General features: G+C 43.8%; 1 protein-coding gene across 1 annotated transcript in view; it reads right to left on the bottom strand.

The window, feature by feature from the left end:
* Positions 1-323: 323 nt before the first annotated feature.
* ACAD10 (acyl-CoA dehydrogenase family member 10) overlaps positions 324-18,805 on the bottom strand; it is a 40,683-nt gene continuing 22,201 nt past the window's right edge. The window contains exons 8-13 of the mRNA XM_039230027.1: positions 17,591-17,659; positions 15,414-15,595; positions 10,062-10,212; positions 8,853-9,004; positions 7,577-7,750; positions 324-1,047 (exon numbers count right to left, since the gene is read on the bottom strand). Coding sequence (XP_039085958.1) covers positions 863-1,047; positions 7,577-7,750; positions 8,853-9,004; positions 10,062-10,212; positions 15,414-15,595; positions 17,591-17,659 — 913 coding nt within the window. The 3' untranslated portion in view covers positions 324-862. The remainder of the gene's footprint in view (positions 1,048-7,576; positions 7,751-8,852; positions 9,005-10,061; positions 10,213-15,413; positions 15,596-17,590; positions 17,660-18,805) is intronic.

Below are 18,805 nucleotides of genomic sequence, written 5' to 3'. Positions count from 1 at the left end.
GATTCTCTCTCCCTCTTTGCCCTCCCCTGTATCTGCAAGCTTTCTCTCTCTCTCTCTTTGAAAATAAATAAACTTTTAAAAATAAGAGACTTTAGGGGTATCTGGGTGCCTCAGTCGGTTAAGCGTCCGACTTCGGCTTGGGTCATGATCTCACAGTTTGTAGGTTCGAGCCCCACATCAGGCTCTGTGCTGACAGCCAGCTCAGAGCCTGGAGCCTGTTTCAGATTCTGTGTCTCCCTCTCTCTCTGCCCCTCCCCTGCTCACTCTGCCTCTCTCTCTCAGAAATAAATAAAACAGTAAAAAAAAATTTTTTAAATGAGACTTTATTAACTGATGTATTTTATATCAGTGTTTCAAATTTACATAATTCAAATATGCATAAAATAGGCCCACGTGTCCTGGGGCATGAACCACAGAGTTGGTATTCCTCTGCTTGGGCTGAGGCTTCGGGCCATGACATGGTCACACAGAAAAAGCGATGAAGTGAAAACTCAGTAATCTAGAGCCAGCTCTTCCTGATGATGATGAAAAGCAAAGATAATTCCTTTCAGCGCTCTTGTCTCTTCGCTGCTTGGGCGGGGAGCAGATGTGTCTGGTCACTGGGCTGAGGTTCAGCCATGTTAATGACATCTTACCAATTCAGTACGCTGCTTTCCGTCAAGATACTCCCATCAGTAGGGAAGCAGTCCATCCCTCTGCTGAGGCTTGGTGACTCCCTAGCTCTGACTTGGCAGGGTACACATGTCACTGCTTCAGTCACTGATGCAGCTCCCTGACCGGTGGGGAAAGGCCCTCCGGAGAGATAACCAGAGCCCCTTTGACACATGAGCTGGGGAAGATTCTGGAAAGGGGATATAACTGCTCATGCCTGGGGTGCTCGGCAGGGACTGTGACCAGCCTGAGTATGACAGGACCTTGTTGACGATTTTGTGGCTGGCATCTCTTTGAAAACCCGGAACCCTTCTTTGATGGCAAAATCCCAGGCCAGATTAGACATAAATTCAGTCAGTTTTCCATTTGGTTCGGTGGCCACAAAGCTTGCTTGCCCTAAGCAGAAGCAAAGAAAAACAGTGATTACTGCCAAACAACCCTTAATAATAATGCTATCAGAGCTACTGCCATTTGCTGAGTACATGCCACACACCAGACACGGTGCTAAGTGCTCTGTGTGGATTATTATAGTTCATTGAATTCCCGAAGCATTAGGATGCTTTTAATCTCCACTTCACAGACAAGGATCTGGGTCTTAAGAGGCGTCCCCAAGCTGACAGCAGTGGGCTCGGAGCTAGGAGTCAGGCTCGTTTGGACTGCTCCCTGTTCTTTACCTCTTCTTTCCCTAAAGACACAAAATGAAGCCAGGAACACCCGCAATCACTTGTGCTGTCGCTGGGGGGTGGGGGGGCTATCAAAAGCCCTGCGTTATCCTAGACTGACCACAAAACTGGTAACAAATGTCCCCGGGGACGGGGTTAACGGCCAGTCTCTGGACACCACTCTGTACAGATGAACGCCAGGGTCAGCCCTGCTGAACTCACTCCACTTATGCTCTCACTGCTTTCATTTTTTTTTTCTTTTTAATATGTGCATTAAGACTTTTTTAAAAAGGATTTTTTAATGTAAAAAGTTTTTAATTGAGCTATAGTATATACACACCTTCTTTATAAAAGTGTAAAGTTCTGGGAGTTTAGTCAGTAACCAGCACTGCCAACAAGATACAAAATATGCCCATCATCCCCAAATCTCCAGTGTCCCTTTGTGCTCAACCCTTTGCCCCAGCCCCTGGCCACAGTGATCTCTATTTCTTTTAGAAAGAGAGAGAGAGGGAGAAAATGTTAAGCTGGCTCCACTCACAGTGCAGAGGCTGACAAGGGGCTTAATCTCACGACCCTGGAATCATGCCCTGAGCCAAAATCGAGAGTCAGATGCTTAATCGACTGAGCCACCCAGACGCCCCACCCCCTTTTAAATCTCTATTTCTCTAGTTGGTCTTTCCCAGAATGTCACATAAATATATACATCATAGGGTGTGTACTCTTTCACTGTGGCTTCTTGCATTCAGTGACCTGCATCTGAGATCCCTGCATGAAGTGTGTATATTGTCCCCTATAGTGAGCTTCTTCTCAGCCAGCTCTCCTAGATTATTTTTAGCATTTCCTTATTCTAAAGAGACTGTGTTTTGCTCATTCTCTTTGTATCAATAAATGGATCTTTGCAGAGGCCTATTTTTCTTCTGGTCCCTGCCATGGACAACTTCCCAAAAGAGCCATTTTCATGCAGCTTTGGTGTTAAAGGTATTATGCATTCTTACAGATTAGGAACCAAATCCATTTGCTACATAGCAGAGAAGGCAGGCTGCCGGACAAGTCTTTACTCAGCATCGTCCGGGGACCGGGCATGGACCCAGGCCCTGGGGGGCCAGCAGGGAACCAGACGGCTCCCTTCCCTGAGTCACTGTGAGGGACTGCAGTGAGGGCAGATGTGCACTCTCCCATGAGGAGCTCCATCTGCACCCCTCCCACTCAGATTGCAGTGTCATGTGGAAGGGAGACACCCCCCTGAACTCACTATTCTTCATAACGATCTCCCTTTTCTAACAGAGAATACAAAGTGTTCTCTTCATTGTGCTCTCCTGAATTGCATTGCCTTCTCAGAGTGCTGCTCTCTCTGTCTCTTGGAAAGTCACCCTAAGAGGCTGGGGCTGACTTAAAGCTATTATTACTTCTATGTATCTTCCCACATGTCTTCCTAGCGGAGGAGACCGAGGCCTCCTAAGCTATGGTCACAAGCACTTCCGTTCTAGAATTTCAGCAGCCGTTTACCGGAAACCACCCACGTTGCAGACTGTAAATCAGCGCCCCCCCACCCCGCCCCCCGCCTCAGGGCATGGTTCTCCCCCTCCCACCCAGGGATGAGCTAACTCCACAGAGAATGCCTTGGAAACAAATGCTGCTTCTCCAAACCCCACCTTCCAGGGCAGTACCAAGTTTCTCACCTCTTCAAACAGGAAAATGCTTTTAGACAGAAATAATATTTGCATTCGCAGAGCCGTGTTCTTGCTTCCCCTTGTGTAACATTGTTATCCTATTCCTTCAAAAAACGGATTTTGCTGTTTTTCTGTGAGAAAACTATGCCACTTCTTCTGTGTGTCTGGCTTCCCGGGTGGGAGGGGAAGGGGCACTGGCAGGACCAGAGGAGCACAGTCCTGTAAGGACAGCACGTCTGTGATCCTGTGCGCTGGCGAACGTGTGGAGTGTTTCACCTCCGAGCCAAGAGAAGCATGAAGCCTAGCCTGTGGCACACAGGATCTTGGAAACTGTCAGATGGCTTCCTGATAGGCCAATTGGCAGCAATACCAATGGGTTTTAAGGGTGTTGAGATTCCAGAAGAGATCACTGAGAATCCACTCAGGTTATCCCCAGGCACTGGAGCAGGATGCAGTGAGAACACAGTAGTTGTCTAGAAAATGTCTACAGGGAGTTGGGCCTGTTCGTCACCTGATTAAATATTTCTGGTTAGCTTTCACTGCAAAGCCCTAACAAAAATTGGGAAACGGTGGTTAGAACTGATGCTGTCTGGAGGAAGCAAAAATATGGCTTCCAAGAATTTCTGCTAAGTGAGACCCCTATTATCAGATCAGGGTGGGCAAAACTAGAAATCATGTGGGTGCTGATTTTTCTCTGGACACTGTTGTGCTCACGACTTTGTATTGCTAGTTCCTGGTACCTGGCTTGGAAGAGGTTCAGATCCTTGTGAATGAAGGATCAATTTCCCTACTGTAACTGCCTTTCTCATTAGATTATGAGAACCTGGCAGAAGGCAACATGCAGCCTCCAAGCTCAGGATGTCGATGACCTCGAAGCTAAGGCGTTCCCGTTGTACTAGCAAACCCACTGCCGGGTTTCTCTCTACCTGACTTCTGTTTTAATTTTTCATTTGGGGAAATTTCAAAGATATATAAAAATAGAGTGAAGAGTATAAGGAATCTGGAAGTGTCTGTCACTCAGCTTCAACAGTCATCAAAGTATGGCCCATCTTGTTTCATTCTCTGTCATCCCCATCTTCACTGCCTTAGATTTTTCTAAAGTAAATTCCAAACAGTAGATCATTCCATCTGCAAATATTTCATTTATGTCTAATCACACTTAAAAGCACACAGAACCATCATCACACTTAAAAAACAGTTAACTGGAACGCCAGGTGGCTCAGTTAGTTGGGTGTCCAACTCTCGTTTAAGCTCAGGTCATGACCCCAGGGTCGTGGGATTGAGCCCTGCATCAAGCTTTTGCTGAGTGTGGAGTCTGCTTGGGATTCTCTCTCTCTCTCTCTCTCTCTCTCTCTCTCTCTCTCCACCCCCTCCTCACATCTCCCCCCACACACACATGCACATGTGCACTCTCTCTCAAAAATAAACATACTTAAAAAGATTCCCTCTCCCTCTGCCCCTCTCCTCTACTCATGCATGCTCCCTTCTCTCAAATAAAAAAATTAAAATTAACTTAAATAAACTAAGTTAACTATGACCCCAATATCACTAACTATCCAGTCAGAATTAAAATTTCACTGACTATCACATAATTTTCTTTTTATAATTTGTTTTTTCAAATAGGAATCTAAATACAATCCAAACACTGTCATTGGCTGATGTGTCTTTTAAGTCTCTTTCAATCTGTAGGTTCCTTTTTCATCTTTTCTTTTCCCCCCGACATTCATTTGTTGAAGAAACTGTGGGGTGACCCCAAATCTGGATGCTGCGAGTGGCTGTGCCTCAGGGCTGACATCTAACGTGCTCCTCTGACTCTCTGTTTCCTGTAAGCTGGTAGTTAGTACTACGGCTCGGTCAGATGCAGGTCTGACTTCTGGGGAAGCACCAGGAGGTATGTAATGTCTGGCTGCTTCTCTCCTGCGGATGTTAACAGCATGGATACTTATTTTCCGGAGCCATTAGTATGTGAGGGTGGAAAACTGGTAATATGCATTCTGTCTGGGATACTTCCCTAGAGAGAGACTTTCCCTCAGTTATTTGGTTAGCCTGACATATAATTTATATGCAAAAGGCAGGATAAATGCTTTATTTCTTTTTCCTTTCATTTTTTAGAATAATGGGCTGCTTCCCTGGCATCCTCCAGGGCCACCAATGAGACTCTGACTCTGGCTTAGTGTTACTCTTTACTCATGGATTTAAACATACTTGATGTGTTCTCATCCATTTTAGCTTCATCCCAACTGGTGCTCAAAGTGTCCTGTCATTAGCAAGTGGGAGCCTATGCAACTTGCTCCTGAGTCCTTTGGCTATGACCCGAGTAGTCTTCAACAGCCTCCTCTATGACAAGGTGCTCCGGGCTCATCTGTAGATAACCCGCCCCAGACCTGAACACGGCCCTGGTTCCTTCTGGAGGGAATGGAATTTAGAGATGATGACATGGGGAAAACTGGGGGTACGTAAGGCTACTGGGTTAGCCACTATTTCTAGGACTTTTTGGCTGGTTCTGTCTGCTTTATTTCTGCTGTCTTCCTTTCTACACAGGAAGCCAACCGTAATCTGCCTTTCTATCTTCTTAAATAATTTAGGATAGGGATGATTTCATTTGCTATCCTGCAAGATCTAGAATTAATACTCATAAGATTGTGACATCTCCTCATATATATATGTAAACACTCTATAGGTGATACATTTATATACACATTCAATTCAATCAACTGTCAGTTCTGAGTAGCAACAATTAACTTTTCTTCCCAGAAGCTCAGATGAACAAGATATAATCTAGAACTCTAAGCTAGTTCAATAAAGCATTTTCCCATGTATGTAAAAGCACCATCAAAGACACATAATCTTTTTTCTTCCTTCAGCAATCCTATCACTGGGATTTGGCAACAGGTATAAAAAATTAAAAGGCACATACTTTAACTTAGCAATTCTAATTCTGGGAATTTAGCCTTTGGGTTTATTCACACGTGGGCAGAAGAGGGTGTTCGCCAACCACTATCTGTGTTTGCTAAAATGTACAAACAACCCAAAGACAGATCAATAGGAGAATGGGTTAAATAAATTACACTACATCCATACAATGGAACGTACTATAGAAATCAAAAACAATGAGGCACCTGGGTGGCTCAGTCAGTTAAGTATCCGACTTCAGCTCAGGTCATGATCTCGCAGTTTGTGGGTTTGAGCCCAGCATCGGGCTCTGTGCTGACAGCCAGCTCGGAGCCTGGAGCCTGTTTCAGATTCTGTGTCTCCCTCTCTCTCTGACCTTCCCCTGCCCATGCTGTCTTTCTCTCTTTCTCTCTCAGAAATACATAAAACATTAAAAAAATTAAAAAAAGAAAAAACTGATGTATATCTGTACATACTCATATGAAATATTAAGTGAAAATAAAAGCAAGGAATGCACCTTATGTTGTTATAAAAAATATATATATACATATATATCCTATATATACACACATCATATCCTACATATATACACACACAAATATTTCATAGGAATTCTTAAGCATAAAAAGGTTAAAAATCAAGGTACTAAAAATACATGTAAGATGAACACATTTTTATAAAACTTGGAGAGAGAGATTGATAAGCTAGACAGATACACAGAACAAATTGGGGGACCCATGAAACTTAAAGCCGGTGTTTACGTTTGAGAAATGGTACTGAGAAAAAAGGAAAATAATTTTGTATTTTTTTAATTTTATGTTTGTTTATTTTTGAGAGAGAGTGCGAGTGGGGGAGGGGCAGAGAGAGGGAGACACACAATCCGAAGCAGCTCCAGGCTCCGAGCTGTGAGCACAGGGCCCCACAGGAGGCCCACACTCATGGACCACGAGATCATGACCTGAGCCACAGTGGGATGTTTAACCAACCGAGCCACCTGGGCGCCCCAATTTTGTATTCTTCTTTATGACTGAGTTCTTATCATGTAGGTTTGTAGGTTTGTATTATTTGTATGTTTTGTTAATAATTTTTTAAAGTTTGGGGCACCTGGGTGTGACTTAGTTGGTTAAGCGTCTGATTCTTGATTTCAGCTCAGGTCATGGTCTCATGGTTCGTGTGCTGGCAGCAGGGAGCCTGCTTGGGATTTTCTGTCTCCCTCTCTCTTTCTCTCTCCCCCTCGCTGCTGCTTACCCCTGCACCTGTGCACGCTTGTTCTCTCAAAATAAACATGAAAAAAAATTTTTTTAAGTTTAAATATTTTAAAGAATATGTACAGGGATGCTCAGATGGTTAAGCGTCCAATTTCAGCTCTGGTCATGATACTGTGGTCCATGAATTCGAGCGCCGTGTTCAGCTCTGTGCTGACAGCTCAGAGCCTGGAGCCTGCTTCAGATTCTGTGTCTCCCGCTCTCTCTGCCCCTCCCCTGCTTGCACTCTGTCTCTCTCTCTCTCTCAAAAATAAATAAATGTTAAAAAAAGTTAAGAATACATATATATGTATATGCTATTAATGAATATATATATTCATTATAACTGAATATTGCAGAATTCTGGCCAAATTGGTCACAGGCGGGTTTCTAGGGGGAGAAGCTGAGTGGCTATGACTCAGACCCTCAGGCAGGCTCTCCAGAGCCATCCATTTACCTGTAAGTGAGCGCTTGTAGACTCCCTGCAGGATCGCGGCCATGCGGAAAAGAGAGAAGGCCATGTAGAAGTTCCAGTTGTCAGCAGGAGGGATCCCCGAGTGAAGACAGTACATCCTGAAATACTCCTCTGCAGCAGGGATTCCCAGCTGAGCGAAATCACAGTCACTGAAACCTGAGGCAACAGACACAGCCACGTCTGGGCAGTGACCACACACTCTTCCTGTGGTGTCTGAATTATGAAAATCACCTCTTGCCTTGGAAATGAGCTTTACAACTAGTTCACAGGGTCAGCTCCTTCTTTCAACAGCTCTTCTGTCCCCACGTGGCTGGGACCCCCCGCACAAAGCTATTCACAAACTGGCCCTTAAAGATTTCAGACTAAATTGGCAGTAGAGGAGGGAATGAGGGGCCTCCACTCGTGTCAGGACTGCGGTTCAGGGTGGATGCATATAGTTTTCCATCCACCATTTTATGAAAAACAGTATTGAAAGAAAGATCCTGGCAAATTTTGAAAAAAATAATTACAACAAGTAAAAAATTTTCACTGATTTTCTTCATTTGTAACATTTTCATGGTTTAGAAGCATGTGATATGTTTTGTTCCTAGGACTTTGTCCAGAGTTTATCTTATAATATAGGCAAAGATACTCCCACAAAGAAGTTCACTGCATTTTTTTGTGAGGGTTGGGGGGAGGTAATAGAAAAAAAATTGGAAACAAAATTAAATATTTGGATATTTGTCTTAAGATGTTTGTCAAAATGTCTTGATTAAATTAATTGTATTCAAAAAAATCCTACTTCGTCATTACAAATGATGCTGTAGAAGAAATACTTAATGGCATAAAAAGATGTAATTAAGTGAGAAAAAAACAGGCCATAAAATCATACAATCACATTTTCACTTAAACATATGTTTAAGATGAGAATGTGGTCATCTCTGGGACTATTGATGATTTTAACTTCTCCTTTTGTTTTTTTGCTGGTACCAACATTTTAAAATAAATTTGTATTTTTTATTTAGAAAATCAGATAGAAATTAGTTGAGTAGAAACATAAGAGTGGCCTATGCACACATCCTTCTCACTTACAATACACTCCACCCTTCCCCACCCCCCCATGGCAGGAATGCATTTTCCAGCTAAACCACCAGGACCTCAATTTCATGCACACACACACACACACACACACACACACACACACCCATTGTGGCTACTTCTGTGACTCAGGTGCTTTGAGAATGGAGCTGCCTGTTCCCTCTCCCTCAGCGCTTTCTACCTCGCAGCAGGGACCCGGGAAAACTGGACGGCAGGTAGTGAGGCAGGCAGCTGAAGGCCACGTCCACAAGGGGGTCGCCTAAGGTAGAGAGTTCCCAGTCAAGGACGGCAAGCACCTCGGCCTTTTCTGGATGGAAGAGCAGGTTATCCAGCCTGAATAAGCCGCGGAAGGAATGAGAAGACAGCTCTGAGGAAACTGTGCTGGGGCTGTGTCCCGTGCTGGGTGTCTTCTCTCTGCCCCTGCAAATGCACTCCCCTCCCCATTGGCTCCTCAGGGCCCACATCCACCGGCTTCCCTTGCCCTCTGGCTCAGGTGGGCTCGGCCAATGAGGACACCAGCAGGAGACTGGAAGGAGGCGGTTAGCTGAGGGACACTGTATTCCTCTTCCAAGGGCAACAGCTCTGGTCAGGGAGCCTCTCTCTTTGGGTTCTGGTACTTCCTCCTTCCCTGTGATGGGTTTAAAACAGGTCTGTACCTTCTTTGACACTTCTTCCAGAAAAGCAAGAGTCTAATTCTTTGCTGCTCGAAGCAACTGGCTTCTGACAAATAGAATGCAGGTGGAAGTGATGCTAAGTGACTCTAGAGCCCAGCCCAGAAAAGGTGATCAGCTCCCAGTCAGCCTTCTCTTGGAACACACACGTTTGCAGCCCTGAGCCACCAGGTAAGGAGTCTGGCTGCCCAGAAGCTGCTGTGCTGGAGAGACCACGCGGGAGACCACAGAGAGAGAGGCCCAGGGAGCCCCGCTGCTCCGTCTTCTCTGCCCCAGTGCCAGGCACGTGAGTGAGCCTTCATGAGAGTCCAGGCCCCAGACTGACAGCCTCCCCAGTTGAAACAAGTTATCCTGTCCCCAGACAGCAGATTTTATGAGCAAAATAACTGCCATCATTGTTTACAACCATGCAGTTTTGGAGTTTTTTATGCAGTTGTAGTAACTGGAGCGCGCACTTGCACTTTGAAACCTAGGGGCTGTAATAACTCCCACTGTGGCACAGGACAGCCCCCCCATCATAAAGAATTTTCTGGCCCCAAATGACAATAGGCCAAGGTGGAGAAACCATGCCATAAAGGGCACGCACAGGGAGATCCTCTGTAAAGGAGGTAATTCTCAACTGTAAATTGGGCTCAGACCAGCTGCTTGATTTCCCCTTCAAGGGCCCTGCCCATCATTTTCCACATCTAGGTATTCACCCCCCTCAGAGCCGTGCCTACCTGAAGTCCCCATGCACCACGGTGGTCTTCTGGTGCCTGGGAAGATGGAGCGGCAGCCATTGGATGAGCCTCTCCATCGCCGGGATGGTGCTGGTTTCAGAGGCTCGATAGTGTTTAATCCAGGTCTGCACCTGACGTGAAACATAGTCCCCTGAGGGAAAGAGAATTAGAACACGGCATGCCACTATGACATCCTCCAAAGGTTCCAGAAGGTAAGCAAAACAGTAAAAGCCTTGTTGATGCTCTGTGTTATCATCTGATGACCTAGGAGTTTTTCACATGATGCTCCTGCCGCGGTGGCTGGATTTCAGTGTGATCTCTTCCCACCACTGGCCTGCAAGCCTGATCCCTGGCCCTCTCAGACAGCCTACAAGCTTCCTAACAGCCTTTAAGAAATCTCTTTTTGGCTGAACAATAGTGGGTGGCTAAGAGCATGGAGTCTGGGGCTGGACTGCCTGGGTGTGATTCCCAACTGCCATTCTCTATCTTTCTGGTCTCAGACAGGTGACTTAACCTCTCTGTGCCTCAGTTTTTCCTCATCAGTGAGATGCTCCTCAGAGAGTTGTTGGGAGGATAAGATATGTAAAGGCCCCTGGAAATGTTCCCGGCATGTAGTAAGTACTGCATGTGTATCTGCTATTATTATACAGGTGTTTGCTAAGAAACCCAAAAGATACCAAAGTTGAGGAACTTGCAAATTATTCTGGGACCAGGACACTGGGAGTTGTTCTGGAATCAATTCAGCTCACGGTCAAGGTCTTCAGCTGATTTAACTTCTCCGAGCCTCACCTGCTTCTTCTATATGAGTGTATTGACACCTAAATTCCACAGGACTGTTGTGAAGGCTAACAGAAATCCATATAGAACATGCCAGATACTGAGCTGCACAGAAGGCTGTTCCATGAATGGTGGCCATTATTATTGTCCCGGTTATTGCCAGTTGCCAATTGTTAATTGTCACTATTAATATAACTAATAATTAATAAATGTGTCAGGTACCTGGCTCTAAGCCAAGCCCTCGTCCCTCATCTGAAAGAACAATGGTCCTCAGAGGCTGAAGGGTTTGAAGATAAGGATAGACACGTCAAGCTCCTTCTGTCCAGTCCACTCACAGTTGGGAGCATCCAGACATAAGCCCTTTGGAAAATCTAGTTGGATCATGAGAGGTGGAGATCAAAATCCACAGGAATTTAATCCAAAACAAATCAAGCCTTTAGAACTTACAGTTTTCAGAACTATAGGAAATAGAAGACAAACCATAAGGAGATACTCAAGACAAATATATAAGACAACTGACTTGGTCTTTTTTTTTTTGAGAGATTGAGAGAGAGTGGGAGAATCTTAAGCAAGCTTCAGGCTTGATCTCACAACTATGGGATCGTGACCTGAGCCAAAATCAAGAGTTGAATGCTTACCCAACTGAGCCACCCAGGCGCTGACTTGGTGTCAAAAAATTCATTGAAAAAAACAGGTGGTGATAGTGGGGGGCACTGTTCTAGATTCCTTGATCAGATCCTGATTGGGGGTGGGGGGAAATCATTTATAAAAGATATAAGGGGATAACTGATGAAGTCTATCTGAATATGGATCGGGCTTTAGATATTCTGGGAAAATTGTATATTTTCTTGGATGTGGTAATGGTATTGGAGATTGTCCTTATTTTTAAGGAAATGCATACTTAGGTATTGAGGAGTTAAGTGTTAGGGTCTCTACAACTTTGTTAAATATATTTATACATAGTGAGAGAGAGACACAAAGAAACAGAGGGAGAGGGAAAAGGAAAGAGAATACTGACTATGGCAGAAATTCACCATTGTTAAAATTAGTAGTGGGCATGTGTAGTTTTTCATTGTACTATTTCACATTTCTGTAAGTTTGAAAATATACTAAGAAGTCAGATACAAAACTCACAGGAGCTGAGCCTTTGTGAAAGGAGCCCTTCAGGAAAACCTCCTGGGGCGCCTGGGTGGCTTAGTCGGTTAAGCTTCTGACTTTTGCTTTGGTCATGATCTCGCGGTTCGTTGGTTTTTGCCCTGCGTCTGGCTCTGTGCTGACTGCCAGCTCAGAACCTGGAGCCTGTTTCAGTCTGTGACTCCCTCTCTCTCTGACCCTCCCCTGCTCACGCTGTCTCTCTCTCTCTCTCATAGAAATAAATAAAACATTAAAAAAAAAAAAAGGAAAACCTCCTACATGGATTTGGGACCTCCCACCACCTCACACACACCAACCCAGGGCTGCATACGTCCCCTTCTCACGGGAAGCAGACGCAGCTGGCCCTGCATCCCTAAGGGCCGCTGGCTGCTCTCAGGCCTGCCAAGGCGCTGCGACATCCTTCCTGAAGCAGACTGTCCCCGCCCCCCCCCCCCCCCCCAAGAAAAGGGGATTATGTGCTCCCTGCAGGTCCTTGGTGGTGAAAAGGTTCTTTGTGGTAACTGGACTGCACCTAAAGGATCTTTGTCAAAAGTCCCTCCTGATTAGAAATCATGTTTGTGTGCTCTCTCTCTCTGTCTCTCTCTTTTTTTTTTACAAATTTAAATGTGTTCTTTTGAATGGATAACACATTCACAGGGCTTGGAATTAAAGTGACAAAAGGGCAAACAGTAATCTTTCTCCCACCCCTCTGCCCAGCCACTCAGCTCTTTTCCTCTCCCAAGGCAACCCTTCTGACCAGCTTCTTTGGTATTCTTTTGAAGATATTCACATGCGCCAGCAAATATTTAAGGATATTTGAATATGTAAATTTATTTAAATATGCCACTCTTTACACAAATGCTAGTATCTATTTATAGCCAATGCCCTGCAAAGCAGCTGGATTCCTGACGTAATCAGAGAAATTGCAGGTTTTTTGAAAAGGAAGCTCTAATGCCTCTGTAGCTGCACCCATGAACCTGAAGCATGATGAAGCTGCTTTATGCTTTCAGGCTCAAAACCTAGCCAGTGGCCTGGGATGCTGGCCCGTAGACCACATGAAATCCTGTCAGATTTCTGCTTTGTCTCTTAATTTTAAGAGGTCAGTGGGAAAAAAAACCAGTTTACTTTAAAAGGCACAGGGAGATGCCTAGGTGGCTCAGTCAGTTGGGCGCCGACTTCAGCTCAGGTCATGATCTCAACGGTTGTGGGTTCGAGCCCCGTGTCAGGCTCTCTGCTGACAGCTCAGAGCCTGGAGCCTGCTTCAGATTCTGTGTCTCCCTCTCTCTCTCTGACCCTTCTCACGCTGTGTCTCTCTCTCTCTCAAAAAAAATTTTTAAAGGCACGGGGGCACCTAGGTGGCTCAGTCAGTTTAATATATCCTCTGTCCCCCTCTCTCAGTCCCTTCCCTGCTTGCACTCTCTCAAAAATAAATATTTAAAAATGAAATAAACGAAATGAAATAAAGTAAAATAAAATAAAATAAAATAAAATAAAATAAAATAAAACAAAAGGCACAGGATCCATTCAGACAGCACATGGGAGAGGCTTCCATAAGCTGTTCTCTCTCCAGGACAGGATGTTACACTGCCCATTACTTCATTTGCCTAAGGTTTTATCTTCATTCAAAGCCCTGGGACAGCTGCCACCTCATTTGCTTTTCACATCAGCCTGTGAGGGAGGCAGCACAAGCATTTTTTTTTTTTTTTTTTTTTTACCAAACCTTTACTATTGAGAAAACTATGACAAAGTAATGTGACTTGCCCAAGGTCCCTGACAAATTAGCATCCAACCTCTGCTCCAGTGCTCTTTCCATCTTGAAACAATGGATCAAGATGGGCAATGTGTTGTCTTTGCCCACTAGCCCTTTTACTGGTGACTAGGGCTGCCAGATAAAGTACAGGATACCCAGGGTGCCTTGGGGGGCTCAGTCAGTTAAGCGGCCACCTTTGTTTTCAGCTCAGGTCATGATCTCACGGCTCTTGTGGGATTGAGCCCCACTTCTGGGGATTCTGCACTGACACTATGGAACTTGCCTGGGATTCTGTCTCTTTCTCTTTCTCGTTCTCTCTCTCTCTTTCTCTCTCTCCCCCTCTGCTACTCCTTCATTCATGCAGGTGCATGCTCTCTCAGAATAAATATTTTTTTAAAATACAGGATACCCACTTAAATTTGAATTTCAGATAAACAATACATTTTTATTTCCAAATGAGACTACCAAGGTGGAAGGGAACCCACACTGAATTTGTGTCTCTAGTCAACAGGTTAGAATATGGCGGGGCTGATATAGAACTGGCTGTACTTGGAAGGGATGGAGAGCTCCCTCAGTACAGGTGAAGCCAGCAAGCCTGCTCTGTTGTGGCTAAGTGTCTCAAAGTGGTTAGTGGTGGGGACTCAGACCATGTACCCCTGGGAGAGGTGGAACTTTAGGGAACTGGGCAGAAACGTAGGAAGTTGATATACACTGGACGCGTACTATAGCCTTTGATGTGGTCCTACAGAAAAGAGGCACATTTTGGTTAAAAGCAGAGAAAGAAGAAAATACACCCTAGCTGAGAGATTCTTTTTGACTATAGCTAAGAATACATACTGGTCAAGAGTCAAATACTCTTGTACTTTCTCAGGGAGAAAAAGTCAAATTCTTTGGCTTGTGCTAAAGTTTGTGCGTGCAAAAGTGTGGAGACAATTGTGACAGTGGTTTTAAAATTGTATCTGTCAAATTCATACAATGCTACACTTCAATACACCTGACTTGAAAAAAAAAAGAAGAGAAGAGAAAAAGCTGACAATAATAATGAGGATGAGGAGCAACTCAAGCTCTTAGACATTAAAAAACAAGCAGAGGGCACTTGGGTGGTTCAGTTGGGTAAGTGACTGACCTCAGCTCAGGTCATGATCTCATGATTCTTGAGTTTGAGCCCCACATTGGGCTCTGTGCTGTGTGTGGAGCCTGCTCCCGATCCTGTATCCCCCTCTCTCTCTGCCCCTCCCCTGCACTTTCTCTCTCTCTCTCAAAAATAAACATTGAAAAAAAAAACAAGCGGAAATAAACTCTGCAAACAAAATACCATTGCATAATGGCATTTTAAGTCTATCCCTGTTGAAAAGAATATTCAGGGTAAAGAGCAAAAACAGAAAAAAGTATCTTAGATACTACTGACTGGTATCGGAAAAAATAGAGACTGAAATGGTCTAGCAAGATAAAGTTGCAGGGAAGAGAGATTGTGTAGTCCATGAAGGGATATATCTAAGGACAGTACGTCGTATGTCTACAAGTGACACCTCCATTAAAATGTAACTGGATTTCCAAGTAGGAGGCTTCGAAGCCTACCTTACGTTTAGCAAACACTGGGTGCATTAACAACCTGACATCATGCAAATCCTAAAAACAGGAGCGCCCATGAGGAAACCATCAGCACGAAAGACAAATGGCCTCATACTCACCGTGTTTCCTGTAGTCTTCCAGGCCTGAAGCCTTGAGGTCCACGCTGTGAATTCTGCACAAGACTCTGTTCATGGCAGCGTAAATGGCCCGCCTCTGGGTGGGCTCCAAGCCTGGCAGAGTGGGGTCTCTGTAGATGAGGCCTGGGCAGTACTCCATCAGATAGAACGGAGCACCGATGACCCTGGGAGGGGCACAGACAGGGTGTTTCAGGGGCCCAGCTCATAACAGGGCAGGCTGTTAGTCATGGCACTGCTCTTTCTAACTGTCCTGTGTGTTTGCTCCAAGGACTGGGGATGGAGTTCAGGCCCAGAGTATTGGATGCTTCCTTTCTCCTTCGTACATAAACACAGAAGGTGAGCAGTACCCTACCCCCAAACCAGTCGACACACACAGCCCTGTCTCCACTTCCTTTCCAGCATACTTCTCTTCCATTTGGTGCACTTGGGGAAGCTATGGAATGGAGTTTAAGAGCGATAATATAGGAAAGCATATTGAGAGGGGGCTAGACATTACTAGAAATCAGTGAACTGTTCTAAAAAGTTGTTTTGTGGGGCACCTGGGTGGCTTAGTTGTTTAAGCATCCAACTCCGGCTCAGGTCATGATCTCGAGGTTCATGAGTTTGAGCCCCATGTTAGGCTCTGTGCTGACAGCTCAGAGGCTGGAGCCTGCTTCGGATTCTGTGTCTCCCTCTTTCTCTGCCCCTCCCTTGTTCACGATGTCTCTCTCTGTCTCTCTTGAAAATAAGTAAACATTAAAAAATTTTTTTAAATAAATAAAAAATAAAAAGTTGTTTTGAAAATTTGACCATTAAAACTGTTTATCCTGACTTGACCATGGGCTAGAACTTAAATTTTTTTGTTAAATTATTAATTATCTTAAGTGTAATAACACTGTTTTGATTATGAAAGAAAATGTCTTTATTTTTAGGAAGTGTATGCAATTTACTTCAAAAGACTCGGCTAAAAATAATTTACACATAGAGAGAAAATATAATGATTTAAAAATGTTTAAATGTATAAAATTATTAGATTGTATAATTTCTATTATATAAAATTATTCATATCACACACGTACACAGATATGTAAATATACATATATTCACATAGAAAGTAAATATGGGAAAATGTTAACAACGGTTTTTTTTGTTTTTTGTTTTTTTAAATATTTTTATTTTATTTCTAGGAGAGAGAGAGAGACAGCGCGAGCAGGGGAGGGTCAGAGAGAGAGGGAGACACAGACTCCGAAATAGGCTCCAGGCTCTGAGTTGACAGTCAGCACAGAGCCCGCCGTGGGGCCCGAACCCACGAACCTCGAGATCATGACCTAAGCGAAAGTCGGACGCTTAACTGACTAAGCCACCCAGGCGCCCCAACAACGTTTTAATCTAGATGAGAGCCCTTTATGCTACTTTTTCTTCTTTCTACTTTTCTGTATGTTTCAAAATTTTCATAATTAAATAATTGGGACAAAAAAAGACTCAAAAAGGTTACTGCAAAGCAGTTTAAAAACAGCTTAGAATAACCACAATACAAGATGAACAAAAACAAACATGAAGCTAGATGGATACAATTTTTTTAATGATAAAAAAATATGTTTTCTACCAACTTTCACAAAAGCAGGTATTTCTCTTTCGAGATAACTTAAAGATCTGTGAGCTTCCGGGAGGAGTTGCTCTTTTCTCTCCCACCCAAATTTTGTCTTCATTCCAACAAACTGGGATTTGAGTGATTATATGGGCTTTTCTCTTCTATAGTTTGAATATGTAATAAAAAATAAATCCAAGGGCACCTGGGTGGCTCAGTAGGTTGAGCGTCTGACTTCAGTTCAGGTCATGATCTCATGGTTCGTGGTCCCATCCCTGCATCGGGCTCTGTGCTGACACCTCAGAGCCTGGAGCCTGCTTGGGATTCTGTGTCTCCCTCTCTCTCTGCCCCTCCCTTGGTTGTGCTCTCCCTCCCTCTCTCTCTCTCAAAAATAAATAAACATTAAAAAAATTATAGATAAATCAATAAATCTGGAAGTGCCTGGATACCTCAGTGAGTTAAAGCATCCACGGTTTGTGAGATTGAGCCCCGCTGAGTGCAGAGCCTGCTTGCAGTTCTCTCCCTCACTCTCTGCCCCTCCAGCACCAAATAAATAAATAAACATTTAAAAATAAATAAATCTCAACATTACCTTGAGTCTTCACAGAGGTCAAGAACTTTGGGGACAGGCACCCCGGCATTCGCAAGGGCTTTCATTATCCTGCCAGAATAAAGAGAAATGAGTGAAAATGCTGGCTGAATTGATGAGATTTTCTTGAAATTATTTTTCTGAATTAAAATTAGTGTACACAAAAATTAAAATAGAATTTTAAATTTTTTAATCCTTTTTTTTCTTCACTTCTGAGAGAGAGAGATAGTGTGAGCAGGGGAGGGTCAGAGAGAGAGGGAGACACAGAATCTGAAACGGGCTCCAGGCTCTGAGCTGGCTGTCAGCACAGAGCCTGACGTGGGGCTTGAACCCACAAACCATGAGATCATGACCTGAGCCGAAGTCGGATGCCTAACCAACTGAGCCACCCAGCCACCCAGCCCAAAAATTAAAATAGAATGCTAAAAAATATCCAATTGACCCTGAAGTAGGCAAGAAGAACAAAAAACAAATGGGACAAACAAAAACCAAATAGCAAAATTATAGACTTAAGTCAAACATATCAATACTTATACTTAATTATATTAATTAGACTAAACATTTCAGTTGAGACAGAGATTGTTGTACTGCACAGAAAAGCAAGACCTACCTACATGCTATCTACAGGAGACATTCTTTATATAAAAACATAGGGGAAAAAATAAGTAGAAAAAAAATAAAAGGAGAGAAGGAAAATACTATGCCATCAATTAAGCATAAGAAATAGCTACATTAGGGGCGCCTGGGTACTCAGTCTGTTAAGCATCTGACTTCAAGCTCAGGTCATGATATCATGGTCCATGAGTTCAAGCCCCTTGTAGGGCCCTGTGCTGACAGCTCAGAGCCTGGAGCCTGCTTCAGATTCTGTGTCTCCCTCTCTCTCTGACCCTCCCCCACTCACACTCTCTCTCTCTCTTTCAAAATGAATAAATGTTAAAAAAAATTTTTTTAAAGAAATAGCCACATTAATATCAGAGAAAGGATGCTTTAAGACAGATTACTACCAAAAACAGAGGGACATTTCCAAGTGATACAATAATTAATTCATCAGGAAGATACTGCAATCATAAATGTGTACATGCCTCATAACAGGACTTCAAAAATGAAAGAAAAATGATCAGAATTACAAAGAGAAATGGACAAATCCACAATCACAGCTGAGACTATAATATCCCTTTATCAGTAAACAGTGAAACTAGAACAAAAAACAGTAAGACA

Source organism: Hyaena hyaena, unplaced genomic scaffold, assembly GCF_003009895.1.
Source record: "Hyaena hyaena isolate Hyena2069 unplaced genomic scaffold, ASM300989v1 scaffold_0, whole genome shotgun sequence".
NCBI classification, from domain to species: Eukaryota; Metazoa; Chordata; class Mammalia; order Carnivora; family Hyaenidae; genus Hyaena; species Hyaena hyaena.
The sequence above is the reverse complement of the archived record's forward strand: the minus strand, read 5'-3'. Positions and strand labels throughout refer to the sequence as shown.